Genomic DNA, 24,205 nt, shown 5'->3' on the forward strand with positions numbered 1-24,205 from the left:
TTTTAACCCTTATAACTCCCTAACAAAAAAAAATTTTGGTTCCAAAATTGTGCTGATGTAAAGTAGACATGTGGGAAATGTTACTTATTAAGTATTTTGTGTGACATATCTCTGTGATTTAAGGGCATAAAAATTCAAAGTTGGAAAATTGCAAAATTTTCAAAATTTTCGCCAAATTTCCATTTTTTTTGCAAATAAACGCAGGTAATATCAAAGAAATGTTACCACTATCATGAAGTACAATATGTCACGAGAAAACAATGTCAGAATCGCCAAGATCCGTTGAAGCGTTCCAGAGTTATAACCTCATAAAGGGACAGTGGTCAGAATTGTAAAAATTGGCCCGGTCATTAACGTGCAAACCACCCTTGGGGGTGAAGGGGTTAATCACCAAGGGGGTACCCGATCAAATTCATTAATGAATGTTACGGATCATATTTTTCAGATGGCCGAAAAACACCTTCTGTCTCTCACGGCTCTCCACATAAAGGGGAAACTCAATGTCATGGCCGACTATTTAAGCCGCAACAAACTCGGTCAGGGAGATTGGAGCTTGAACCAGACTATCTTCAATCAGATTGTTCGCTTATGGGGGTGCCCAGACATAGACCTTTTCGCGAACAAGGAAAACCGGAAACTACACCGTTTCTGCTCCTTAAATCCCAGAGAAAACCCTTACGCAGTGGATGCTCTCCTAATTCCATGGCACTTCGATCTCGCTTATGTCTTTCCCCCTCTAAATTTAATACCATTAGTTCTGAGGAAGATACGGGAGGACAAGGCCCGGGTAATCATGATAGCCCCGTTCTGGCCTCGAAGATCATGGTTTCCTTGGCTGAGGAAAATGTCCATCTCTCAGCCGTGGATTCTCCCAGAAACATCGGATCTCCTCTCCCAGGGCCCAATTCTCCATCCACGAGTCGCCAACTTGCATCTAGCGGCGTGGAATTTGAGAGGTCACTATTAAGAGCAAAGGGGTTTTCTCAAGACCTTGTAAACACACTACTAAAAAGTAGAAAACCATCCACAACAAATATCTACGTTAGAATTTGGAAATTTTTTTTAGAGGTTTCAGGGTCACGTATTGACCAAAAAATCTGTGTCAAGAAAATTTTGGAATTTCTGCAAAAAGGGTTACAGATGGGATTGGCCACAAGCACTCTCAGAGTCCAAGTATCAGCTCTGGGGGCTCTGTATAATAATAAATTAGCCAATAATTACTGGATATCCAGATTTTTCAAGGCCGCGTCTAGGTCCAGACCTCTAATTAAACAAAAATTGGTTCCGTGGGACTTAAATTTTGTGCTTTCCGCTCTAATGGAAGCACCGTTTGAACCTATTGACACAGTGCCAATTAAAATCCTATCCTTCAAAACTGCCCTTTTAGTCGCACTCACGTCCGCAAGAAGGGTTAGTGACCTGCAGGCTAGACCGCTTCCATACATGCAGTTTAGAGAAGACAGAGTTATCTTAAAACCTGATCCTCTTTACCTTCCGAAAGTAGCCTCAAAGTTCCATAGACTACAGGAAGTTGTTTTGCCTTCGTTTTGTTCTAACCCCACTAATGATAAAGAACGAAAATTCCATTTGCTAGATGTGAGAAGATGTCTTCTTAAATATATTTCGGTTACCGATGCGTGGAAGAAGGATAATTCCCTATTTGTATCCTTCCAAGGGGTTAGGAAAGGACTTAGGGTGTCCAAAAACACATTAGCTAGATGGATCAGGGAGGCGATTTCTCTGGCTTATTCAGCAGGTGGTGTGCAGATCCCGGAGGGTATAAAAGCTCACTCCACTCGAGCCATGGCTACTTCCTGGGCAGAAAGATCGGAAGTATCGATTGAAGACATTTGTAAGGCGGCCACATGGTCTTCTCCGTCTACTTTTCTTAGGCACTATAGACTAGATTTGGGTAGCTCCTCAGATCTCACATTTGGGAGAAGGGTGCTTGAAGCAGTTATCCCTCCCTAGTCTCTTTTACTTCTCTGAAAGTCTCTCGTGGTGCTGTCATGGCGACTGAATAAATACGTAAGCTACTTACGGGTAGCGGTGTTTTTCAGGAGCCCATGACAGCACCCTTATATTCCCTACCCTCTTTTCTTGTTTGGGTCAGCACCTTCTTTACATTAGGTCCTAAGTTTTATTCACTGGGTGAATTGTACCATGTTTTAATGTTGATATGCTACTAACCTAGGAGATTCTCTCATGCTCTGTAAACCAACTGACGGAGGAGAGAGGTGCCGCCCTTTTATGTCTGAAGGTTTCCTGTCCCTGAAGGGCGGATCCCCTCTCGTGGTGCTGTCATGGGCTCCTGAAAAACACCGCTACCCGTAAGTAGCTTACGTATTTTTAGCCACAGGATATAGGTCATATGACAATATGGAAATGTTCTTTATATATCTTTAATACTGTCATTGGCTAAACACCTGCAACGCATTTAGTACCGGTTATTGGATTGGAGGCATCTTGTTGTATTGTGATGTGAAAAAATATATATTTTATTCTATTTATTAATACATTTCCAATTTTTGAACGTAAACATTCTGTGGCCTTGTTGTATATCTGTTGGGCTTTTGGTGTAACAGTATCGACAGAGAACCTGAATCCAAGGTTGGACATATGGGATGATGGAAAAGGACAATAGTAGCAACAATGAGAACAATTTTCCACATGGAAACGTGTTATCAATCTCTCGATAAGTAAACAGCCTTCAGGCATCCTGATTTTAAGGTATCATATTTCTGATTCGATTCTCACACCATTTTTGCACAGCTTCAACAAAGTGGGTAGGACGGGGAGTGGTAACCCTCCACCTGTCAAATTCATGACAAGCAGCGATCTTCTTCAAGCAGCAAATCTTATTCCAGTTCTAAATTGGAGTAAGATTTGTAGTGAGGATCACATCGAGGTTTCTTCATGAATCGAGAGCGTCTACCTCCAGCACACATCCTTCTTAAGACCACCGTTTTTTACACCAGACTTCATGACTTTTGTATGACTCCAGTGTCATTAGCAATTATTGTACAGTCGTGCAACTTGTAGGTGGCATTATTAGCCTATCTCTATTGTCTTAAAAAGGACTTGTCACCCGGTGAAAAGTGGCCTTATTTTATTCCCGCTGCTCCCCTGAGTGCCATGTGGTTCTAAAGACATGGAGAGAAAAAAAGATAAAAAATCCAGCTAACGCAAAAATGTTCTTTTAGAAAAACAAGTGAAAAAATATTAAAAACATAATTTATTTAAATGCTCTAAAAACTGGACTTTAACTAGACTTTTTGTCTGCCTCCTCATGCTTATCTGAAACCAGAGCCAGATTTTGTCCGTGCTCCACACCCCTTGTGGATCATTATCTGCACTGGTGAGCTGATATGGACCTTTTTATTTAGTGCTAATTTTTGTGGTCTTTACAAAGGGGCATGGCTCACAGAATAATAGGCTAAAGACATGCCCACGGAGAATTGTGAGCCACTCTCCTTTGTCAATGAAATGAAAATGAGCACTTAATAACAAGGTCCACATCTCCGGAGATGTATGGCATATTTACAATAAAAAAAATACTCAGTGGAGCAGTGGGAATAAAATAGGTGCAAAATCTGTCCATTTTCAACTGGCTTGGCTAAAGGCAGTAAATGCTATGAAATACTAAACTCTAGGGTAGCTGGTTGAATCTCCAGTCACCGGAGTACCACCAGTCGGGTGGTCTGCATTAGCCTCTATTTACCTTTCTACAGTGGTCTTGTGTCGTAGACTTCAGCATCACCTCTGAGGTCAGTGATTGGCTCCAGCAGTCATATGTGATCACAGCAGGGAAATACACAGAGAATGTCAGCAAGTACCATAGATGCAACACTAGCGCCAAAAGGAATGTAATAGTTTTGTTCTTTTTTTTGCATTTATTGACTTTAGTGATTTTGTTTTGTTGTTGCCCCTGGAAAAATCCTTTAACCACTTCCTGACATAGATGAATGGGCGGGCTCCGCTTGATGTTTTATGCTAAGTGCCCATGACCCAGAAGTAGCAGCGCTTTGGACGCAGCATGTGTTCGCTGCGTCCAAAACGCTGACTTCTGTCGAACGCTGGTGAATCCATGTGTGTTCACTGCCACACCTGCCTCTATCTAGTACAGCTACCTCTGATCACTGTTGTTTAAACATTTCATTGCTGTTGTGAATCTCTGCTATAGGGGCCTGGGCTTCATACAGTGGGGGAAATAAGTATTTGATCCCTTGCTAATTTTGTAAGTTTGCCCACTGACAAAGACATGAACAGTCTATAATTTTAAGGGTAGGTTAATTTTAACATTGAGAGACAGAATATCAAAAATAAAATCCAGAAAATCACATTGAATAAATGTATTTGAATTTTGCAGTGAGAAATAAGTATTTGATCCCCTACCAACGATTGAGAGTTGCAAGTGCGCAGCGTCCAACCCGCAGGATTTACTAACCGTGGGCCCCTACCCTTAGTCTACTGAAGCTCCATATACATATATCCGAAGGGCAAGGTCTTGGGACATACAACAGTCTCTTCTCAGGGCGGTATTCTGGCTTATGTCTCTCTCTCGTTATCCGGTGTGGTTAGCTACCCCCAGCTGACTGACCAAGGTGACACGTGGCCTGGTTAAAGGCAGAGCCAGCCAGGTGCACCTACTCACAGCATGCACTTATATGCACACAAACACACATATACTGTATTTATAAACTAATAATATGAAAAAAACAATTGCTCTTGGAAAAAAGGGGGAAAAGAAAATAGCCAAATAAAATTAATTTTGAAGGAAGGGGTTAATGTTTTATTACCACTAACATGATAAACAATATTTTTTCCAGTTCTCACACTTAAGTTAATGTAATAAGCTACTCCTCCACATTTCCCAGTTTTGATAAATCTTTGCCATTGTTTGTTCAGAACATGCCGGTCAGAAGCGTCTAATCAGCTGTTTTTATAATGACTTCTCTTTTCAATTTGTAGGCGAAAGATTTTAATATGGAAAACTTGAGCAAGCCGGAACTGCGTTTTCTTTTAAGTATATTAGAAGGAGAGTTGGAAGCAAGGGACCTTGTGATAGAAGCATTAAGGGTAAGTTTTATTTCTCATGCTGTGTCTTGTTTTTTTAATAATGCAATACACATTTTAATGAGCGTACAGAGTAGAAAATGTATAAAGTATCAAAATGTACAGATATTCGGATTACTAAACCATTGGGGAACCTAGGTTTGATACTTATGTGTAGAATTGGCCATGGAGAGAGTCACAAACATTGTAACATTATTAGGGCCCCTTGTAATCCGTCTGTTAGTTTGATGTCATTGAGGTGCTAGCTACAGAGCATTGTCCTCAGTTGGCCCTAACATATATTACTGGTGTACCAGTCCTCCGATAAGTGTGATCCTTGTACCATGATATTGGTTCCCTTCTCTACAGAAATATGTTAGCAGTTTTTAGATGTTATATTTCCATAATGTTTCAATTACATGACCAAATCCTAGGAGCCTACATCTGTTTTTTTTTTAGAAGGTTTATTTTAATATCCTGTTTTTCCTAACCTGTATGTGTCACATTCATCTGCAGTTTGGGTGGTAGTATAATGATGACGTCACTAGGGTTCTTTTCCTAGAATCTATGTTCTATTTCTACACTGTTGTCATGGTGAGCTACCGGCATTTAGAGGATCTAAGTCACCATATTATTTCATCCAGCCTGCTTTGCAGTCTTTAGTTGACTAATGGTCTCCAGGTTGGTTTGCAAAATAACATAAGACAGAAATAGTTGTTGGCTCACCTTGTGACACTTTGGTTGCATTGCAAGGTACTGAGCCACATGTAGTTGAACAGATAAGAAAATAGCCAACATCCGATATGTGATTGTCACGATACGTATTGTGACCCAACGGGGTTCGATAGTGGACAGCACAACAAACTCACAACAGGATGGAAAAGGGGAGAGGAAGGCCCTATCAATAGGGAAATTAAGGAATGGTCACCTCCTGCTCAAACCTAAACCTGTCTGTGCACTCCTCTAATGCCCTAAGTGGGTCCTTTTCCCCACTGCCGTCAGGAACCTTGTCCCTAGTTGTCACCTCACACTGCCCTGGCTAGTGCACTGGCCGGCAAGGAGCGCTAGCCTCACCACTGCAGATGGTACCACACGGGATAGTGACAAACACAAAAGGGATGTGGAAAAAGCACCACACTTAGCTTCCAGACTCAGCTGCCAAGCTCCACACCACAGATGACACTGAAGAGGACCTCAAATAGCTGACACACGCTGGCACCAGAGAGCTCCTCACGCATCGGCTGGTCTCCAGAGAAACTCTTATCGCCAACAGTCAGCTGATGCATCAGGTGACCATTTAAAGGATGGTGAGAGTGGTCACCACCCACATCAGCTGACCCTGCAGCACTGCAGTTACACCAGATTGCCGGCGGGGGAAAAACTGACATTAACCCCTGATGGTCCTGAAAAGAAAAAAGCTACTTTTAAACAGCGTGAAACCAGAGCTGCCTCGAATTCAAAAATGGATCGTGACAGCGATAAACCGTTTTGGCTTTATTTCATCGTTATAAAATCTTGGGTCTATACATACAGTGAAGACCTAAATTTGCCATGTAACGCATTTGAGGCCTATTCAGTCGTTGGTCGTAACCAACTAAGACTAAGGGCTTATCGGTCTAACTCATGTCTTCGTTGATTTAAAAGCATGAAGATACATCAAACTTTTTTGCAGAGAAGCGCTAATCTTTTATCTCAAAATATAATGTACAAAGTGGACCCTAAGATAATGATGAATTTATTAAAATCTGATTTCCCCATTTTTAGTTTTTTACACCTTAAACTCCGTTCTGCAAACTGCAAATGAAATTAACTGCGTTACTTCAAAGCTGGATATGAATGTACTATATCTTGTATCCATATCCAGTTAGTGGACAGTAGTGTGGGCAGCTACATGATATTTTGGGTTGGCTGCACATTGTCAGCCTATGGGACCCATCATACTGTTTATAAAGCAGTGTTTGAAAAATATGTTTCATAATGATAAGAGATGCCAATGGAGTGCTAGAATGTAGAACATGTTCATTTTATGTGGATTAGGAGCAATTTTTTAAAGAAAAAAATAACTCTTGTTCTAGAGGACAGCGCATGCCATAATTCTAGTGTGAAATGCGCTTGCACTGGCTTTTAGGTGAATGGTGATCAGGCTGACTTCACAGTGCGTTGTGGATGATGTAGGGGAAATCGCACTTAGTGGGGCTGCATTATAAGGTTGGCAGGAGATGCTGAGGGCAGTGTGCCCATCAGACTGCCCATCAGTCTGCCCATCCGACTGCCTGGCTGAGTTGGTTAAATGAGTGCACATTTAGAAACCTGTTTTGATGGCTAACAAAGGGGTGGAAGCTGTTTTAGTATGGATAACCTGCTAACAGGTTCCCTTTTTATAGAGTTTTTGGGTTACCATTCTATTCGGTTTGTTTCCATCATGTTCTAGGCCTAATGTAGCTTTTATTTTTCTAAATCCGTCCTAAACTCTGACATGTGCACGCACTTCTACATGTGATAGCTGGAGGGTACACATCCTTTTACAAAAGCGCTGTAAAGTACTCTCGTTATAGAAATTTCTAAAGCTATTTTATACAAGATACATCACAAGTACATTTTATCTGAAATAAGCCAATTAAAGTATCATCTGAGAATGTGCAGAGCGTGACCTGGCCCTTAGGCCTCATTGTGCTTATGGCCACTGCTTCTACCTCTTCTTTGAGGCTGGTATGAGGCTATTAATAATCCAAGACTTTTTTATATTAAATACATAAGGCATTCAAACTGCAGGAAGCAATTTTTCAGGCACTTTGTACTAGCAAGAAAATATCTACAGAGCAGCTTCTTCCCTGGGGTTTTTTAGAAGCCGAGCAGTTTGATGTTATTTGATCCTTTTACAAGGCTGCCCTTGACCAAGGAAGAGTGTTCTTCTCCCACTCACAAATATACAACTGAGAATAAATCTGGGATTTGAATCTTCTTTTAGAAACCTTATCATCATCACCCTTCGAAACATTTTAGTTATGTCTCTGAAAGTTAAGACACTTTTCCTGATGAGCACCATCTCCTTAGAAAAGAAGGGTTGTTGACCATGACCACAAGGGTCATTTTGAATTTCACAACTTATTTGTCGCTATTTTGAGATCATCTAAAGCCACAGACAGTTTGTAAAGTTTGATGACAAGCTCAAGTGGTCAATTTCCAGAGCTTAACACATAAAAAAGCCCATGTCTTGGAGCTGAGCCAGTCTGGCTCAAGTTTTTGCAGTGGTCTGGAAAGACAGAGTTGAATCACAGTGAATTTGGTTTGAACTCTGTTACAAAAAGTCAGAAAAACTCTGACTTCACAGGAAGTCCTTGCAAGAAATTTGAAGCCTGTTAAAAATTCAGACCTTACTACACATTAGACTCTTAAAGTTCTAGCTTTCCTCAGGCGTTTCCAAATTGAAAGATGTGTTAACTGCGGCATGCAGTCAAAACCATGCACCCACTACCTCTATCTACCCACAGAATAGCGCAGTTAATGGCCACCTAATTCAGGAGTGATGTTGGCCATATGTTGCAACGTGAGCTCCCAGCCGAAGGCTGAGTCCAGTTCAGTATTGGTCTCTCATCCAGAGAAAAGGATGATTTTTCTTCTGTATGTGGTTTTCACATAGATCCATTAATTTTTTACATCTGAATGCCATACGTTTTTTACTTGCACAATTAACAAAAATTATTAAGTTCTAAATTAGTTTGCTGTGTAGTCTTTGTAATGAATCCTTTAAAAACAATGCTGTCTTTATGGCATCTGTATTTTTTTTTTTTATGTACCCGTTGAAAATTGGTTACCAAGTCTTATCTGAAAAACAGAAGAGATTAGTCCATGCTACTCTTTTTTCACAATGGCACTCGGTCTGTGTAGAAACACGTTCATCTAAACTGGTCCATTTGTATTGGTTTATGTGCTATCTGTTTTGCAGATGGACAGCATGCGGACTGAAAACCCGGTTGTGTGAACCTGGCCTTTATATATACATCATTAAAAGAAAAGAACAAACTAACCTTTAGCTAGTTAAGCTTTGTAGCAGAAGGGTGTTGACCTGTATTGTTAACACCTGTTACTTTAAAACCTGTGCCAAGAGGTAATCAGTGGCTACACCCATTTGATTCACATGTAATGAATGACTTTGTAAATTATGTGACATCTTTCAAACACCTGTACCTGTGCTTATACATCAGTAATGCAGATTTTGCCTAAAATGTATATGGAATTTAAATTTTCTGCATATTACTCTACCATAGATTATAGTTAAGGTTTCTGTGCAATTTGAAATAACGGTGTTGTCCAGCGAAGTATTTTTTTATTTCTTATAACACTATAAAATAATAAAAGGGGTCATACTTACCCTACTGATTCCCTGCCATTAACTCCCTCAGACAAATCCTGGGAATGAAGGAGCCAAAGCATACTCCCACTCCATTGGATATTGTTCTGGTTATTGTTTGGCTGCAGTTGTTATGTCTGTGTTATTAAAAAAGGTAGACTTTTTTTTTAAATGCAGGCATTTCCTAGCTATCTAGAAGTAAGTCAGTCTTTTTGGTGGAGAGAAGGTGACTGACAAGGCTCTCCACTTGAAGTACTTCTGTATGTTCACTATTTCATGACAAATGCATTTTATTAACTATATGCACAGGAGAGTGAGAGGAGGAGTGAGCCGTAAGACATAGTTTCATGAAGCTTTATCTGCCTATGTTATTGCACAACTACACAGCTCAGTACTGCGGTATAATGTCTTCTTTACTGCTGCTTCTCATCCTTGTGAGCAGGGCTGTAAGCCAAACCTCCGACTCCTCAATTTCCATGACCCCGACTCCACCAATATTGGCTCTGACTCCAAGACTCCTCAGCCCTGCTTGTAAGACATATCCTCTATCTCTGTGTGTGCTGTGTATAGGGTAATCTATGGCAGCTAATCCCACCACCTCAGAGAGAAATGAAGACTAGAAATAGTCTGATTTAAACGTAGACTAGATAGTATAAAAATGCACCAAGAGCGTGAAACACTTTTTAAAGAAAGACTAGTCTATGTTTGCAAACAGTTAGAAACGTCCAGAGAAGCTGATAAGGCACCAGTCCCAACATATAGCGGTATCAATAGTCATCAGAACTCCCTTGCAGAGCAATATGCCGTAAATCACATTTATCGGTGGCGCTCACATTAGAATTTCAAGTCATGCATCCAAGAAAAAAAGAGAAAAGCGGCACTCCCCGGGTATGCGATTCATAAATTCTTTATTTCCAGTTCATTAGAAGAAAGACTAGCAGAGCGGAGGGCAGGGAGTGTGCAGCAGAGAAATAGAACGGTGGCCGTTTCGCGCAGCTGCACTTAAATGAGTTGAAGCGCAGTTGCGCGAAATGGCCGCCATTATCTGTTTCTTTCCTGCACACTCCCTGCCCTCCCCTCTGTTAGTCTTTGTTCTAATGAACTGGAAATAAAGGATTTATGAATCGCATACCCTTTTTTCTTGGATGCATAGTACGGTAAGTTTGCACTGTCTAAAAATAAGACTACGTGCACACGTTGAGTAAATTGATGCATAATTTCTGCATAATTTCTGCATGTTTTGGCAGGAAAAACAAAACGTTTTTTATGTGTTTTTTGCCTGCGCTTTTGACTGATTTGAGTGAAGTCAGTCGTGAAAATGCACAGAGAATTGACACGCTACAGATTATTTTCTGCACCAAATCTGCAAGTCAACAATACTCAGCGTGTGCATGACACGTCCGGTTTCTCATTGACTTTGCTGGCATTAGGATTGCTTCAGGTTTTCCTAGCAAATCTGCATGGCAAAAATGCGCCAAATCTGCAACATGTGCACAAGCCCTGTGACCGTTTTCTCTCTGATTGGTATTTGTGTATAAAGTAATAAACCACACAATCAGAATTAGTACATTATTGGGCTGCCTGTGAGCTAATTCTTCATTAATATTTACTATTATGAACCATCCTTGGAGGCCTCTTTAGAACTGTCACCATGAATCCACTGACATTTAGGATTGTGTTTCCTCTTAAGTAAGTGGTAAGCAAGTTAGGTTATTAATACATACGAGAGCTTATGCTCACTTCATAAAACTTCGGGTAACACAATTCTGGCATCAAACTAATTTGACTGTGGGTTTTGTGACTGTAATTCATGTTTGTGAAGCTTTAGCATTAGTTTGTGCCATTACTGCTGTAAAGAAACAAGTGAAAGAATGGACTTGTGGCTGTAGAACGAGGATCTGACCAAAGTCATCACATAGCATTGCTGAGATGCTTGTAAATGTCACTGATCTGCTTGTAAACATACTGCAGGCAACTGGAAATGTTAGATTTATGTGTCTAGTTTCAGCTTCTTCATATCTTCATGCATAACCCCTGAGCTATACTATTTGTGACATTGCGTGTCTCTGCATACCTACAGTATTTTGATGACTCCCATGTCTGTATCGTACTATTACTTTAAAAAGGACCTGTCAGCTCTTCTGACACATCTGCTATTTATATTCTTCGTAAAATAACTGTGCAGTATGTATTGTGAGAATTATGCATTATGCCACCTTTCTCACTCCTGGATCCTATGGATAAATTCACTACTGGTGTTACCATCTCATTTGCCAAATCGGCATGTTTCTACATATCATAGTCTATTTACAATGATTGGACTATGTCAAACTAAGTAGGGACATACTGCTTTGTCAAGGAGAATGGTAACACCCAGTATTCAGTTTGTTTATACATTTCTAGGAGGAATAATGAAGGAACAACACAATCCAGCTTCTTATGTCACTATTATCTCCATAGGCTTTATCCGGTTGAAACAGGCCTCTGCTCCATGACTTTTCTCCCTTCCTTCTGTACTTCTGGAGGTAGCTGAGTCTTTGCATTGTATCTTTCTCTCAATGCAATTGCATCTGAATCAGAAGTGCATCAAGTGGCAACTAGCTAGCTGGAGTTGTTCTGAAGTCTGGCTCTAAGGCCATCAGCTTCCTTATCTGGGTTCTCCGTTCCCTTAAGGCCTCTATGTACCGTACATTAGACTAATGTAGGTAAACCCACCGATATCGCAGGATCAGCCAACATTCTAATGTAATAATTCTCCAAATTGGTGCCGAAACATGCATCGGAGTCTGGTGGCATCCCTGGTGGAAAGGAACAGTATAAGAGAGTTCATTATACCTTTTGTATTTTGATATGATATGTCTTTCAGTACTCCTTACTTATTCTTGATTGACCTTCATTAATTGTAGGGTTATCACTTGAGCTATTAATCTATTTATTGTTAGTATTTTCTATTTATCACATTTTGTTGCTGTGATCATCCCTACGTATATCCACACTCACCCTACATTTATCATGTATTTTATAAATCGTTTTTATAGTCCTCTCTAGCCTGCTTTGTCGCCCCATTCTTTGAGACGCTATTTTTACTTAGTTTATAACCATATATATTAACAAATACATTTTTTAGTACATTTTTCATGGATATTTTAGTTTTTAAAATGTAAGATTATTATATTTTTTAGACCATCCTCTTTTTAAAACATTAAAGCATTACATGTATTATTTGGCTACTTTCCATATTACTTTATCGTTTAGTCACTGGCGCCCTTATCTCTGTTGTTTTGGATTTACAACATTCTAATATGTATGAGGGCCTCCCAACTCTTTTCTGATAGATGGTGTCCAGGGAGATAAGGATCCGGAACAGCGGATTTCCGACAGCTGATCCTTTTGCTCCTTAGATGATATGCCACCTTAGGAGGAGTCGGGCAGTGGCTTTCTCAAGGAGAACAGAAGAGCTCTTGACTGAGCCAAGTATTCTTGTGTATAGAGGAGTCAAGAAAGATAGCATTGGCTGTCTGACAAAGACCGTGCCTTTGGTGAGAGTACTCAATAAATAGATATTATTTCCGTCCATTTTTCTTTTGGAAAATCTAAACAAAAGGCTTTTGTGTCTACAGCGAATCAGATGATTTGGAAGTAAGTAGCACGTGATTTACCACATTGAGTGCCGTTTTTTGTGAAAAGGTAAAGAATTCTGTCTCTTTTACCTATCTGTGTGTCTGTGTCCAACTGAAACACAAGGAGGTCCCCTAGGTAGATCAGACGCCGTGCTTCTGATGACCTAAGTTTTGAAATTAACACCTTTCATCGTCCACAAAAGTTATATTGGGCATCTAAGAGGCCAAACACCATTATAGTCCATTTTAATGCTCTTATGTGAGTTACATAGTTATACATAGGTTGAAAAAAGACTCAGGTCCATCAAGTTCAACATTTCTCCACCAATTGTACAATTCGTCACTAATTTAGCTATAACCCGCAATGTTATGTGTAACAAGGAAATCGTCCAGCCCTTTTTTAAAATCTTTTATAGTGTCTGCGATTACTACCTCTTGTGGTACGGCAGTCCACATTCTGACTGCTCTAACTGTAAAGAACCCTTTCCTGTTTAGCTGTCGGCATCGCCTTTCTTCCACCCGTAATGAGTCCCCCCTGGTCCTCAGTACAGTCTTTGGAAGGAATACGTCATGTGCCAGTGTTTTGTACTGACCACACATATATTTCTACATGTAAATTAGATCCCCTCTGAGGCGTCTTTTTTTCTAAGTTAATCAAGCCCAACTTTTCCAACCTCTCCTCATATGAGAGGCCTTCTATCCCTTGTAATAATCTAGTTGCCCGTCATTGAACAGATTCTAATTTCTGAATATCCTTTATAAAATGTGGAGCCCAAAACTTGATCCCATATTCTAGATGTGGCCTCACCAGTGATTTATAAAGGGGTAATAATACGTTGGGATAGCGGGATTTTATCTGTTTTTATACATCCTAAAATTGTTTACCTTTGCGGCTGCTGCTTGATATTGAGTACTGCTGCTCAGCTTACTTGTGACCAGAATAACCAAGTCCTTCTCCTGTTGTGTAGTCCCAAGTATACTCCCATTTTAATGTATATGCAGCAATAGGATTACTCCGTCCTAGGTGCATTACTTTACATTTATCTTCCTTAAATCTCATTTGCCAAGTGTTTGCCCATTCAGACATCTTATTCAGATCATTTTGCAATATTGTAATGTCAAGGTCAGATTTTAATATCCTACATAGTTTGGTGTCGTCAGCAAAGACTGACACTTTACTCTCAATGCCATCAGCAAGGTCATTAATAAAGAAGTTAAAAAGAATCGGTCTTAGCACAGATCCCTGTGGTACCCCACTGCATTTCAAGATCAGATCTAGACTTGTCAGAGTGACAGACTAAGGGGCTTTTCTTTGAAAATGATACTTTTCTAGAGGGTATATTTGGCCATTCCTCATCATATTTAAAGCCCAGCATCCTAACCAGATGTTCTCCTAGTGTTTGTTTTAAATATATCTATTGGAAGACCCCATATTTCTCCTCTCCTTTCTTCTGGGAGTGGATGTTGAAAAGGAGACCCACAGATTTAGATACTATTCAGTTAATTGTAAGCTCATAATCATTATCATTACTACTCTCTTCTGTTAATGTCTTTTTCTACTGTCCACTTTAGGTGGCTGTAGGACATCGATCAATCTACTTCTCTCCTTTTTAAATCTTTTCAGGATGCCCATACTCACAAGATAGCTGTTGGCCAAACACGTGTTCATCCGACAGCTATCTTTCCCCAATTCCTAGTACACATAAAATCTCAGTGTTGCCGGGCATTCTTGTTTTTATTGTGGAGAGAGGTGAATGCTACTTCAGACTCCTCTGATGACGACTTACCTCTCCTGAGAACAATAGAGTCGGGCATTTCACTTTAAACTCCCCAGTCCTTCCCTCACCGGACATCAGACCTTGCCCTTATATAAGGGGAGGTAAAGCTACACAAAAGAAACAGGATTCGTCTTCTGGAGGGCAGGATGCTAGTTGTATCAGTTTCCGCCATGCTACGTAAATGTCCACAGAACCCTTCTGAGTCAGTACACCAGCTGACATTGTTGGGGAAGGTTGCACTTGGCCACAGTGATTTTATTTTTCTTCAAATAATTGTTCAATCTTTTGCTTATTTTCTGATATTTGATTGACATGACTATGAAGCTTTATTACCTTTTGAGGAAAAGCGCATCGGAAACCATTGTTACGGGGGGGTATCCCAATAAACCTTTTATTTATAAAAAAAATTAGAACGGCCTCAATGTAAACTTAGTAGCGGGGCACCCAGTCACAATATTAGTGACCTATTTAGCAAAGAGCCCCCTTTGCCCCCTTAGTGGCCAAGCCTAGGTGCAAGTGCAACATCTGCACCCCCTATTCTTCAAAGTTCCAGTAAAGACAAACATTTCGTACAGTGGGATAAGAACTTCTTGCTTGTGCTGTCAGAGTTTTGTCTGCAGAGTCTTGGCCTCAGAGTTTATGTTTAGGAATATAGCAGTTTTACAAAGCCAAATATGGCTGTATGTTGGGGTCTGCAGAAGAGGCGGCGTATATAGCTTTGTCTCCTCTTCCGTGCACACTCGACAGAGCTGCTTGGAACTTTCAGATCTTTATATTCCAAGTGACAGGCGCTGTGTGCTGGCGAAGATTATGCAGCGCCGTCTTGATTAATCTTTCTGTAGCTGACTTGGTCTGTTTTGATTGAATCCAGATGTTCGCTTGTCATTCTTTTTTTGTATTTTGTTACTTTTTGTTTTAAAGTCTGCATTGAAACAAGCATTGCATATTTTATAATGTTTCCTGACATAATTCCTGCAGATTTGTCTTTTACATAAAACAGCAACAGAGAAGAAAAAGGAGTCTCCATTATTTAACCATAAAGGAGATACCGTATCTTATGGAATGTATTTTACTGGGCGTTCTGACTCTTAAAATATTTAGTTTAAGCTATTTCATATTTGCAATTGATAGTTAAAGGTATGATACAGCTACCACGTTCACAGATGCACATTAAATTGGAAGCCATTTGCAGCAGCTGATTGTCAGTGTTAGTCCCCCCATCGATCAATTTTAGTGTCCTGATGACCCCTTGGAGGATTAAATTCATTATCTCATAGAACAATTCTAATGTTAAACATGAAACTTTTTAGTTTGTAATTCCCATTTTAACTAAAGTTATTACAGCAAACATGGCATTGACCTTCATATATTGAAACCATCTTGGAGAAAATGGCAACCAGTTAGACTTTTAAGGAGTTTTTCCATCACAGAAATAAGACGAGCACTGCTGTGCCAGCAAAAACTTTGAAGGTGCCACTTAATTTTCAGGATTGGTGGCAGTTGGACAGACATTGATAATATTCCTTTGAATTCAGCATTATTTGGACTCCATTTTTCTGAAACGCACTGAAGAACAACGTGAAGTCACCCATTTGTTACTATAGACAACAATTCCACTTTTTTCTATTTTTGAGATTACGGTAGTTTGAAAATTGAAGCCCATAGTGATTCAATATCATGGTTAAAGGGATTTCTGCCGTCCAAAAATTGAAATTGAAATTAGCCCCTATAAAAATCATAGTATTACTATAGATATTAGTAATTTTAGTTTTATATACAGTTGTATTAGAAATGTAAGAAGGCATCAGTGAAAAGTTGGCATGGCCAAGGGCTCAATGTACCGTTCTACCCTCTCAATTTCCATCCACCATTCCTTTCCTCTTGCCAATTGATAGCGTTCATTTTAAGGCGCTGCCTGATCTAAATCCCCAACCCTGCACATACTAACACTGCACTGCAGGGACCATGAGCTCACAATGTCATTGTGTGCAGGTGTATTTTCAGCCCTTTCCTGTGTGTACTGAGCCCTCGCTGCACACAGGATCACTAAAAGAAAGAAACTAAAGAGGAAAATGATAATGCTCGTGCTCGTTTTCATCTTCCTCGTGCCAGCATCTGCCGCTATCACCAGTATGATTTTTATAGGGGCTAAGCCCCCTATATGAAAGTCTAAAAAGTTTAATTTCAGTTTTGGGGTTGACATACTCCCTTTAAAGAGGTGATTCAGGACAACAGAGCAGTTTTTCCTCTTTTGGGCTGCTCTGTCAACAGGGCTTGACTGTCTACGTCATGCTGATTGACAGCTGACGTAGACGCAGTTGGGCAGCAGGTAGCCTGATGTTAATCACCATGACATCAGCAGTCACACCCCGTCAACAGAGCGGAAGAGAAGTCACTGCTCTGTCATTGTGATGCCAGCGGTAGCTGCACAAACGCCGGCAGGACCAGTCTGTGACCCCTCTGTGCCAGCAGATAACCAAGCTTGCCAGTTGTGCCGGTGGATGTCACACAAACCTGTACCACCTAATATTTTTTTATCTTAACACTGAATTTTGGTTGGTTTTCGTATGGGGTTTCTTCTGAAATTTTTAGTAAATTAAAATATATTTTACGGAATTATTTTGTTAGCCCAGTACAGGCAGGTAGTTAGCCTGTTAGTTCTTAGGCTCATAGTGAAAACGTAATATAGTCCTGTAACCCCCTTTAAGGCAACTCAGAAAACTCATTTCTAGACTTTTTTCACTTAGTGGCTGTAGTCAGAGATATTCAATAAAGGGAATGTTTAAACCCTTACCGGCATCGGGCGTGATAGTACACAGGTGTCAGTATCCCTCCCTTTGATGTGGGCTCCGGCGGTGAGCCCACATCTTTCCCGAGACATGTCAGCTGTCTTGAACAGCTGACATGTGCCTGCAATAGCCGCAGGTGGAATCGCGATCCACCCGTGGCTATTAGCTCGTTAAATGCCGCTGTCAAACGCTGACAGCGGCATTGAAATGGGGCTTTCGGCAATCGTGCCAAAAGTATGCACATCGGTGACCCGCGCGGGTCACCAGTGTGTCGGCATGACAGCCCGAGGTCTCCTGGAGACCTCTATGGTTGTCACTGCCGGATTGCTGTGAGCGCCACCCAGTGGTCGGCGCTCATAGCAAGTCAGCAATTCTACTACACAGAGGCGATCTGACCATCGCCTCTATGTAGCAGAGCTGATCGAGTTGTGCCAGCTTCTAGTCTCCTATGGAGGCTATTGAACCATGGCAAAAGTAAAAAAAAAAATGTGTTGAAAAATATAAAAAAATGGGAAAAAAATATAAAAGTTCAAATCACCCCCCTTTCGCCCCATTCAAAATAAAACAATAGAAATAAAATCAAACATACACATATTTGGTATCGCTGCATTCAGAATCGCCCAATCTAAAGTCAAAACTTTCCTGTACTGCCCAGGAGATGTGGTATGATCAGACCATATTCCTGTACAGTCAGACATAGCCATTACACAGCACACAGGTGCACATTTATGAGATTATCTCGGCACAGGAACATTTTATTTAAACACATGCAATTGTGGAAATTATTATATTTATAGATCTATTGATTACAATCAACTTTAAAATTAACTTTTGTTCGTGGCAAAACCCGTTGGAAAAAAAAAGATATATATATATATATATATATATATATATATATATATATATATATATATATATATATATATTATATTATAATATTTCATATTTATTTATTTTTTATTCTCTGTATCTTTCTTTATTTGTCACCACTTCAGTTTTTTTTCACCCACTCCTCATTTTGGCTTATAAATACTGATGTAAAATACTGACCGTGTGCGTGTGGGCTAATATTAAGCCTAGTGGTCAGTGTGAAAATTGCTTCATTTCAGATTTCTTTTTGTAGTATAGAAAGTGATATGACAAATATAAAACAATATTCGTAAAAAAATTAAAACTAAATTAACATAAACACCAGATATAAACAATAGGTCATTTCTTAATTGCATATTATTTAAGTAAAATAAGCATTGTGCAAAGGAAGTTACCTTTCATAAATTACCGAATATACTCGAGTATAAGCCGACCCGAGTATAAGCCGACCCCCCTAATTTTGCCACAAAAAACTGGGAAAACTTATTGACTCGAGTATAAGCCTAGGGGGGGAAATGCAGCAGCTACCGGTAAATCTCAAAAGTAATAATAGATACCAATAAAAGTAAAATTAATTGAGACATCAGTAGGTTAAAGGGCCACTGTCATCCCCCTCCAGCCGTTATAAACTAAAAGAGCCACCTTGTGCAGCAGTAATGCTGCAGTCTAACAAGGTGGCTCTTTTAGTTTTTGATTCCATTATTCCCTCAATAAAGCGTTTTAAAATTTGTACAAAATAACCTGTCCTTAGACCTGGAGGCGGTCCGAAGCTTCCTCGGTGAATCTCCCAACGGCCGTCACTCTTCTCTTCTGGGGATGTGGTCGCCGCCCCCTGAGCGCTGTTTCTTCTTAAATCCGGCGCCTGCGCTGTGCGTGCCTGCCTGGGGCAGGGTGAGGGTCAGATGCAGGGTGCCTGACTGCGCCTGTGCCGGCAGTGTGGCCACCCTGTTGCTGAATCCCCGCCCCGCACTGTGTTATTCATTATGCACAGTGCGGGGCTGGGTTCCTGGGCATGCGCACTGCGCTGTTCAGACGCTCCCCCGGTCCCCCGCCTTCCAGCGTTGCCGTAATATACAGGTTTCCTTGCCAGCGTTTGGAATGAAGCAGCCGCAAATAACAACGCTGGAAGGCGGGGGACCAGGGGAGCGTCTGAACAGCGCAGTGCACATGCCCAGGAACCCCAGCCCCGCACTGTGCATAATGAATAACACAGTGCGGGGCGGGGATTCAGCAACAGGGTGGCCGCACTGCCGGCACAGGCGCAGTCAGGCACCCTGCATCTGACCTATGACGGACAATGAAGACTGCGCCTGTCCCAGGCAGGCACGCACAGCGCAGGCGCCGGATTTAAGAAGAAACAGCGCTCAGGGGGTGGCGACCACATCCCCAGAAGAGATGAGTGACGGCCGTTGGGAGATTCACCGAGGAAGCTTCGGACCGCCTCCAGGTCTAAGGACAGGTTATTTTGTACAAATTATAAAACGCTTTATTGAGGGAATAACTGAATCAAAAACTAAAAGAGCCACCTTGTTAGACTGCAGCATTACTGCTGCACAAGGTGGCTCTTTTAGTTTATAACGGAATGTTATGGCCCCATATAGTGCTGCAGGAATGTTATGGCCCCATATAGTGCTGCAGGAATGTTATGGCCCCATATAGTGCTGCAGGAATGTTATGGCCCCATATAGTGCTGCAGGAATGTTATGGCCCCATATAGTGCTCCAGGAACGTTATGGCCCCATATAGTGCTGCAGGAATGTTATTGCCCCATATAGTGCAGGAATATTATGGCCCCCATATAGTGCTGCAGAAACATTATGGCCCCATATAGTGCTGCAGGAATGTTATGGCCCCATATAGTGCTGCAGGAATGTTATGGCCCCATATAGTGCTGCAGGAATGTTATGGCCCCATATAGTGCTGCAGGAATGTTATGGCCCCATATAGTGCTCCAGGAACGTTATGGCCCCATATAGTGCTGCAGGAATGTTATTTCCCCTGTTGTGAATTCCGCTCTTGGGCTCCCTCCGGTGGTTATAAGTAGCATTTTTGTGAGTTCTGCACTTGGGCTCCCTCCTGTGGTTTTGAGTGGTATGGCTGCTTCTTGGATTTAGCATCAGCAGCTGTTTTCACTGATCGTCTTTCTGGCTCTGCTATATTAGTCTGGCCTTTTCCCTAATTCAATGCCAGTTGTCAATTGTTGAGCTTGGAGTCATGGCTCTCTGAGGATTTCCCTGTCACTCTGACCATTTCAGCAAAGCTAAATCCTTGCTTGTCTTTTTGCAGTTCACTTGTTGTAGACTTTGTTGTTTAGCACTTTCTATGTTTTGCTCATTTGTCCAGCCTATCATTATGTATCTAGTCAGCTAAGCTGGAAGCTCTGGGCAGCAGAGTTTGCCCTCCACACCTTTAGTCAGGTGTGGAGATTTTTGCATTTCTCTGCGGTGGACTTTTTCTAGTTTTTATTACTGACCGCACAGTGTTCTGTCCTGTACTAATTCTTTCTAGCTAGTAATCTAAATCTTGTTTCATACTACGTATGTCATTTCCTTCTCCTCTCACAGTCATTATTTGTGGGGGGCTGTCCTATCCTTTGGGGATTTTCTCTGAGGCAAGATAGCTTTCCTACTTCTACATTTAGGGGTAGCTAGATCTTCGGCTGTGACGAGGTGTCCAGGGAGTGACAGGAACATCCCACGGCTACTGCTAGTGTCTGTGTTAAGAGTAGGAACTGCGGTCGGTATAGTTACCACCTGCCCAGAGCTAGTCGCATGTCGCTCCTTAATCACCAGACCATAACAGGCCCCATATAGTGCTGCAGGAATGTTATGGCCCCATATAGTGCTGCAGGAATGTTATGGCCCCATATAGTGCTCCAGGAACGTTATGGCCCCATATAGTGCTGCAGGAATGTTATGGCCCCATATAGTGCTGCAGGAATGTTATGGCCCCATATAGTGCTGCAGGAATGTTATGGCCCCATATAGTGCTGCAGGAACGTTATGGCCCCATAGATGCTCCATACAGACACTTGCCCCATTTGCTGCGATAAAAAAAAAAAATAAATCACATACTCACCTCTCCGTCGCTCAGGCCCCCGCACTTTCAATAGTCACCTGCTCCTCGTTCCGGGCGCCGATCTGTCTCCAGCACTGACGTTCAGCAGAGGGCGCGTCACCGCGCCCTCTGACCTCAGCGTCACTGCTGGAGACAGATCGGCGCCCGGAACGAGGAGCAGGTGACTATCGCGCAGCGCTGCGCTCCCCTCCCCGTATACTCACCTGGTCCTGCCGCTGTGTAGATCCTGCTTCCCCGACGCCGCAGCGCTTCATCCTGTACTCAGCGGTCACATGGTACCGCTGATTACAGTAATGACTATGCGGCTCCACCCCTATGGGAGGTGGAGCCGAATATTCATTTACTGTAATGAGCGGGACCATGTGACCGCTGAGTACAGGAAGAAGCTGCTGCTGCCGGCGCCGGGGAAGCAAGGACTGCACCTGGACTAGGTGAGTATTTTTAGACAGCCCCCGCTCCCCCTCCCCTGCCGACCCCCGGGTATGACTCGAGTATAAGCCGAGAGGGGCAATTTCAGCCCAAAAAAGTGAGCTGAAAATCTCGGCTTATACTCGAGTATATACGGTACCTCTTAAAACAAAAAATAAATAAAAATCCATTTAACAAAAAACCTGATTTAAACAATAGATCATTTTCTGATGACTACTTCCCTTTATGTTTCATCTCTGTTAATTATGAGCAAAAGTGTTGCCTACCTCCAGTGCAGTTGGACCACATACATACGGTAATTGTGGAAATTATATTCCTTTTAGTAATATGAAGATGGTATATGATAATCTTTTAAATAGCACCAGCATATTCTGTAGCACTTTACATTTATAACAGACAAGATAAATGTGAAATAATAAAAACAAAATATCAGATAAGGGAGAGTGGCTCGTTTAGACTAAAGAAGCAATATTTTCTTTCTGAAATCTAATGACCAGAATTGGCTGGCAAATGATTAAACTTAATAATGGCATAACAAGTCTGTGTTGACAGATGGTGTGCTCACTTCAGCTCTTCTAAATGCATATGTATTATAATTCTCTTCCAGAGAGAGAATTTCACCTGACCTTCACTGTGAAAATTCATATATTGGAATTATTGTGGGTTTTTACAGTGATGGTTTGATTTGAAGCCCACACAGAATAAAAATATTTCTACTAATAGGATAAAAAACCCATAGCATTTCTAGACTCCTGCTGTGAAAAACGCTATCTTTACATTGCCATACAGTAATAAAATTCTGGCCTAATGAATGTTTTAGCGTTAGATTTGTAACTTGCATGCTATCACTTTTTATACCTGAAACATTGCATTTAAAGTGAATGTGTCATTGGAAATTACCTATTGTTTGAATTAGGTTTTTGTGTTAAAATTTGTTTCAAGTTTTTGTGCAATGTTTTTTCCAATATAACAATCTATATTAATTCACATGTAAATTAGCATCAATAGACTTAGACCCTGTCTTTTGTGGGAAGCTTAATATTGGCAAGTGCAAAGGTTGTTGTGAAAGAGGGGGATGGGTCAGCTGTGACATGGTGAATGGTGTAAAAGAAAAGCATTGTTAAAAGTGTATATAAATACTGTACTTGACACATTCAGGTATTTAAAGAAACCTTGCAATTTTCATAGTGGACACCAGGAATTTTTAAATTTTAACCTTTTATTGTTTCTGGAAATAACATCTGTAGATAGCCACAATGGTCAGTTCCTGATGTTTTTGTACTGAAGTGTCTAATGATGCAAAGCGCACTGTGAAAGACTGGGTAGCATGCGTGTCATTGCCTATTGTGATTGGTAGAACATGCGTTATCAAGTGGGTGCAGAGGTGTTACCTATCATTGTTAATCTGTCACTTGCTTCCCGCACTGACTGTGAGCGCCGGCCGGCCGTAAAGCCGAGCACAGCGGTGACGTCACCGCTGTGCTCTGCTTTTACTTTACGGCCGGCCGGAGCTCACAGTCAGTGCGGGAAGCAGACGGCCAGGGACCTGACGGACATCAGAAGGTGAGTATGTAGTGTTTTTTTTTTACATTTACAATGGTAACCAGGGTAAATATCGGGTTACTAAGCGCGGCCCTGCGCTTAGTAACCCGATGTTTACCCTGGTTACCCGGGGACTTTGGCATCGTTGGTCGCTGGAGAGCTGTCTGTGTGACAGCTCTCCAGCGACCACACAACGATGAAACAGCGACGCTGCAGCGATCAGCATCGTTGTCGATATCGCTGCAGCGTCGCTTAATGTGACGGTACCTTTAGCAAGAGACAGAATAACAATGATAGGTAACACCTCTGCACCCACTTGATAACGCATGTTCTACCAATCACAATAGGCAATGACACACCTGCTCCCCAGTCTTTCACAGTGCCCTTTGCATCATTAGACACTTGTGTGACCTCGGCCTAAAATAGCCATTGTGAAAATTGCAAGATTACTAATTTTGTTTTTAAGGCTGATCATGAAATGAAAAGAGAAAAGAAAAAAAACATTAAAGGAAAATATGAATAACTGGGTTAACAACTGGCTCAGGGATAGGACACACAGGGTGGTTATTAATAAAGCACACTCGGATTGGTTCACAGTTAACAGTGGGGTACCTTAGGGGTCAGTATTGAGCCCTCTTTTTAAATACCTATTAATGACCTTGTAGAGGGCATACAGAGTAAAATTTAAATATT

General features: G+C 41.3%; 1 protein-coding gene across 2 annotated transcripts in view; it reads left to right on the forward strand.

Moving 5' to 3' along the window:
• Positions 1-24,205, forward strand: part of CTTNBP2 (cortactin binding protein 2) — a 206,261-nt gene that overhangs the window by 46,247 nt on the left and 135,809 nt on the right. For both annotated transcript variants that reach the window (XM_077265000.1, XM_077265002.1), the window contains exon 2: positions 4,972-5,079. In XM_077265000.1, the coding sequence (XP_077121115.1) occupies positions 4,972-5,079 (108 nt within the window). The remainder of the gene's footprint in view (positions 1-4,971; positions 5,080-24,205) is intronic.

Source organism: Ranitomeya variabilis, chromosome 5, assembly GCF_051348905.1.
Source record: "Ranitomeya variabilis isolate aRanVar5 chromosome 5, aRanVar5.hap1, whole genome shotgun sequence".
NCBI lineage: Eukaryota > Metazoa > Chordata > Amphibia > Anura > Dendrobatidae > Ranitomeya > Ranitomeya variabilis.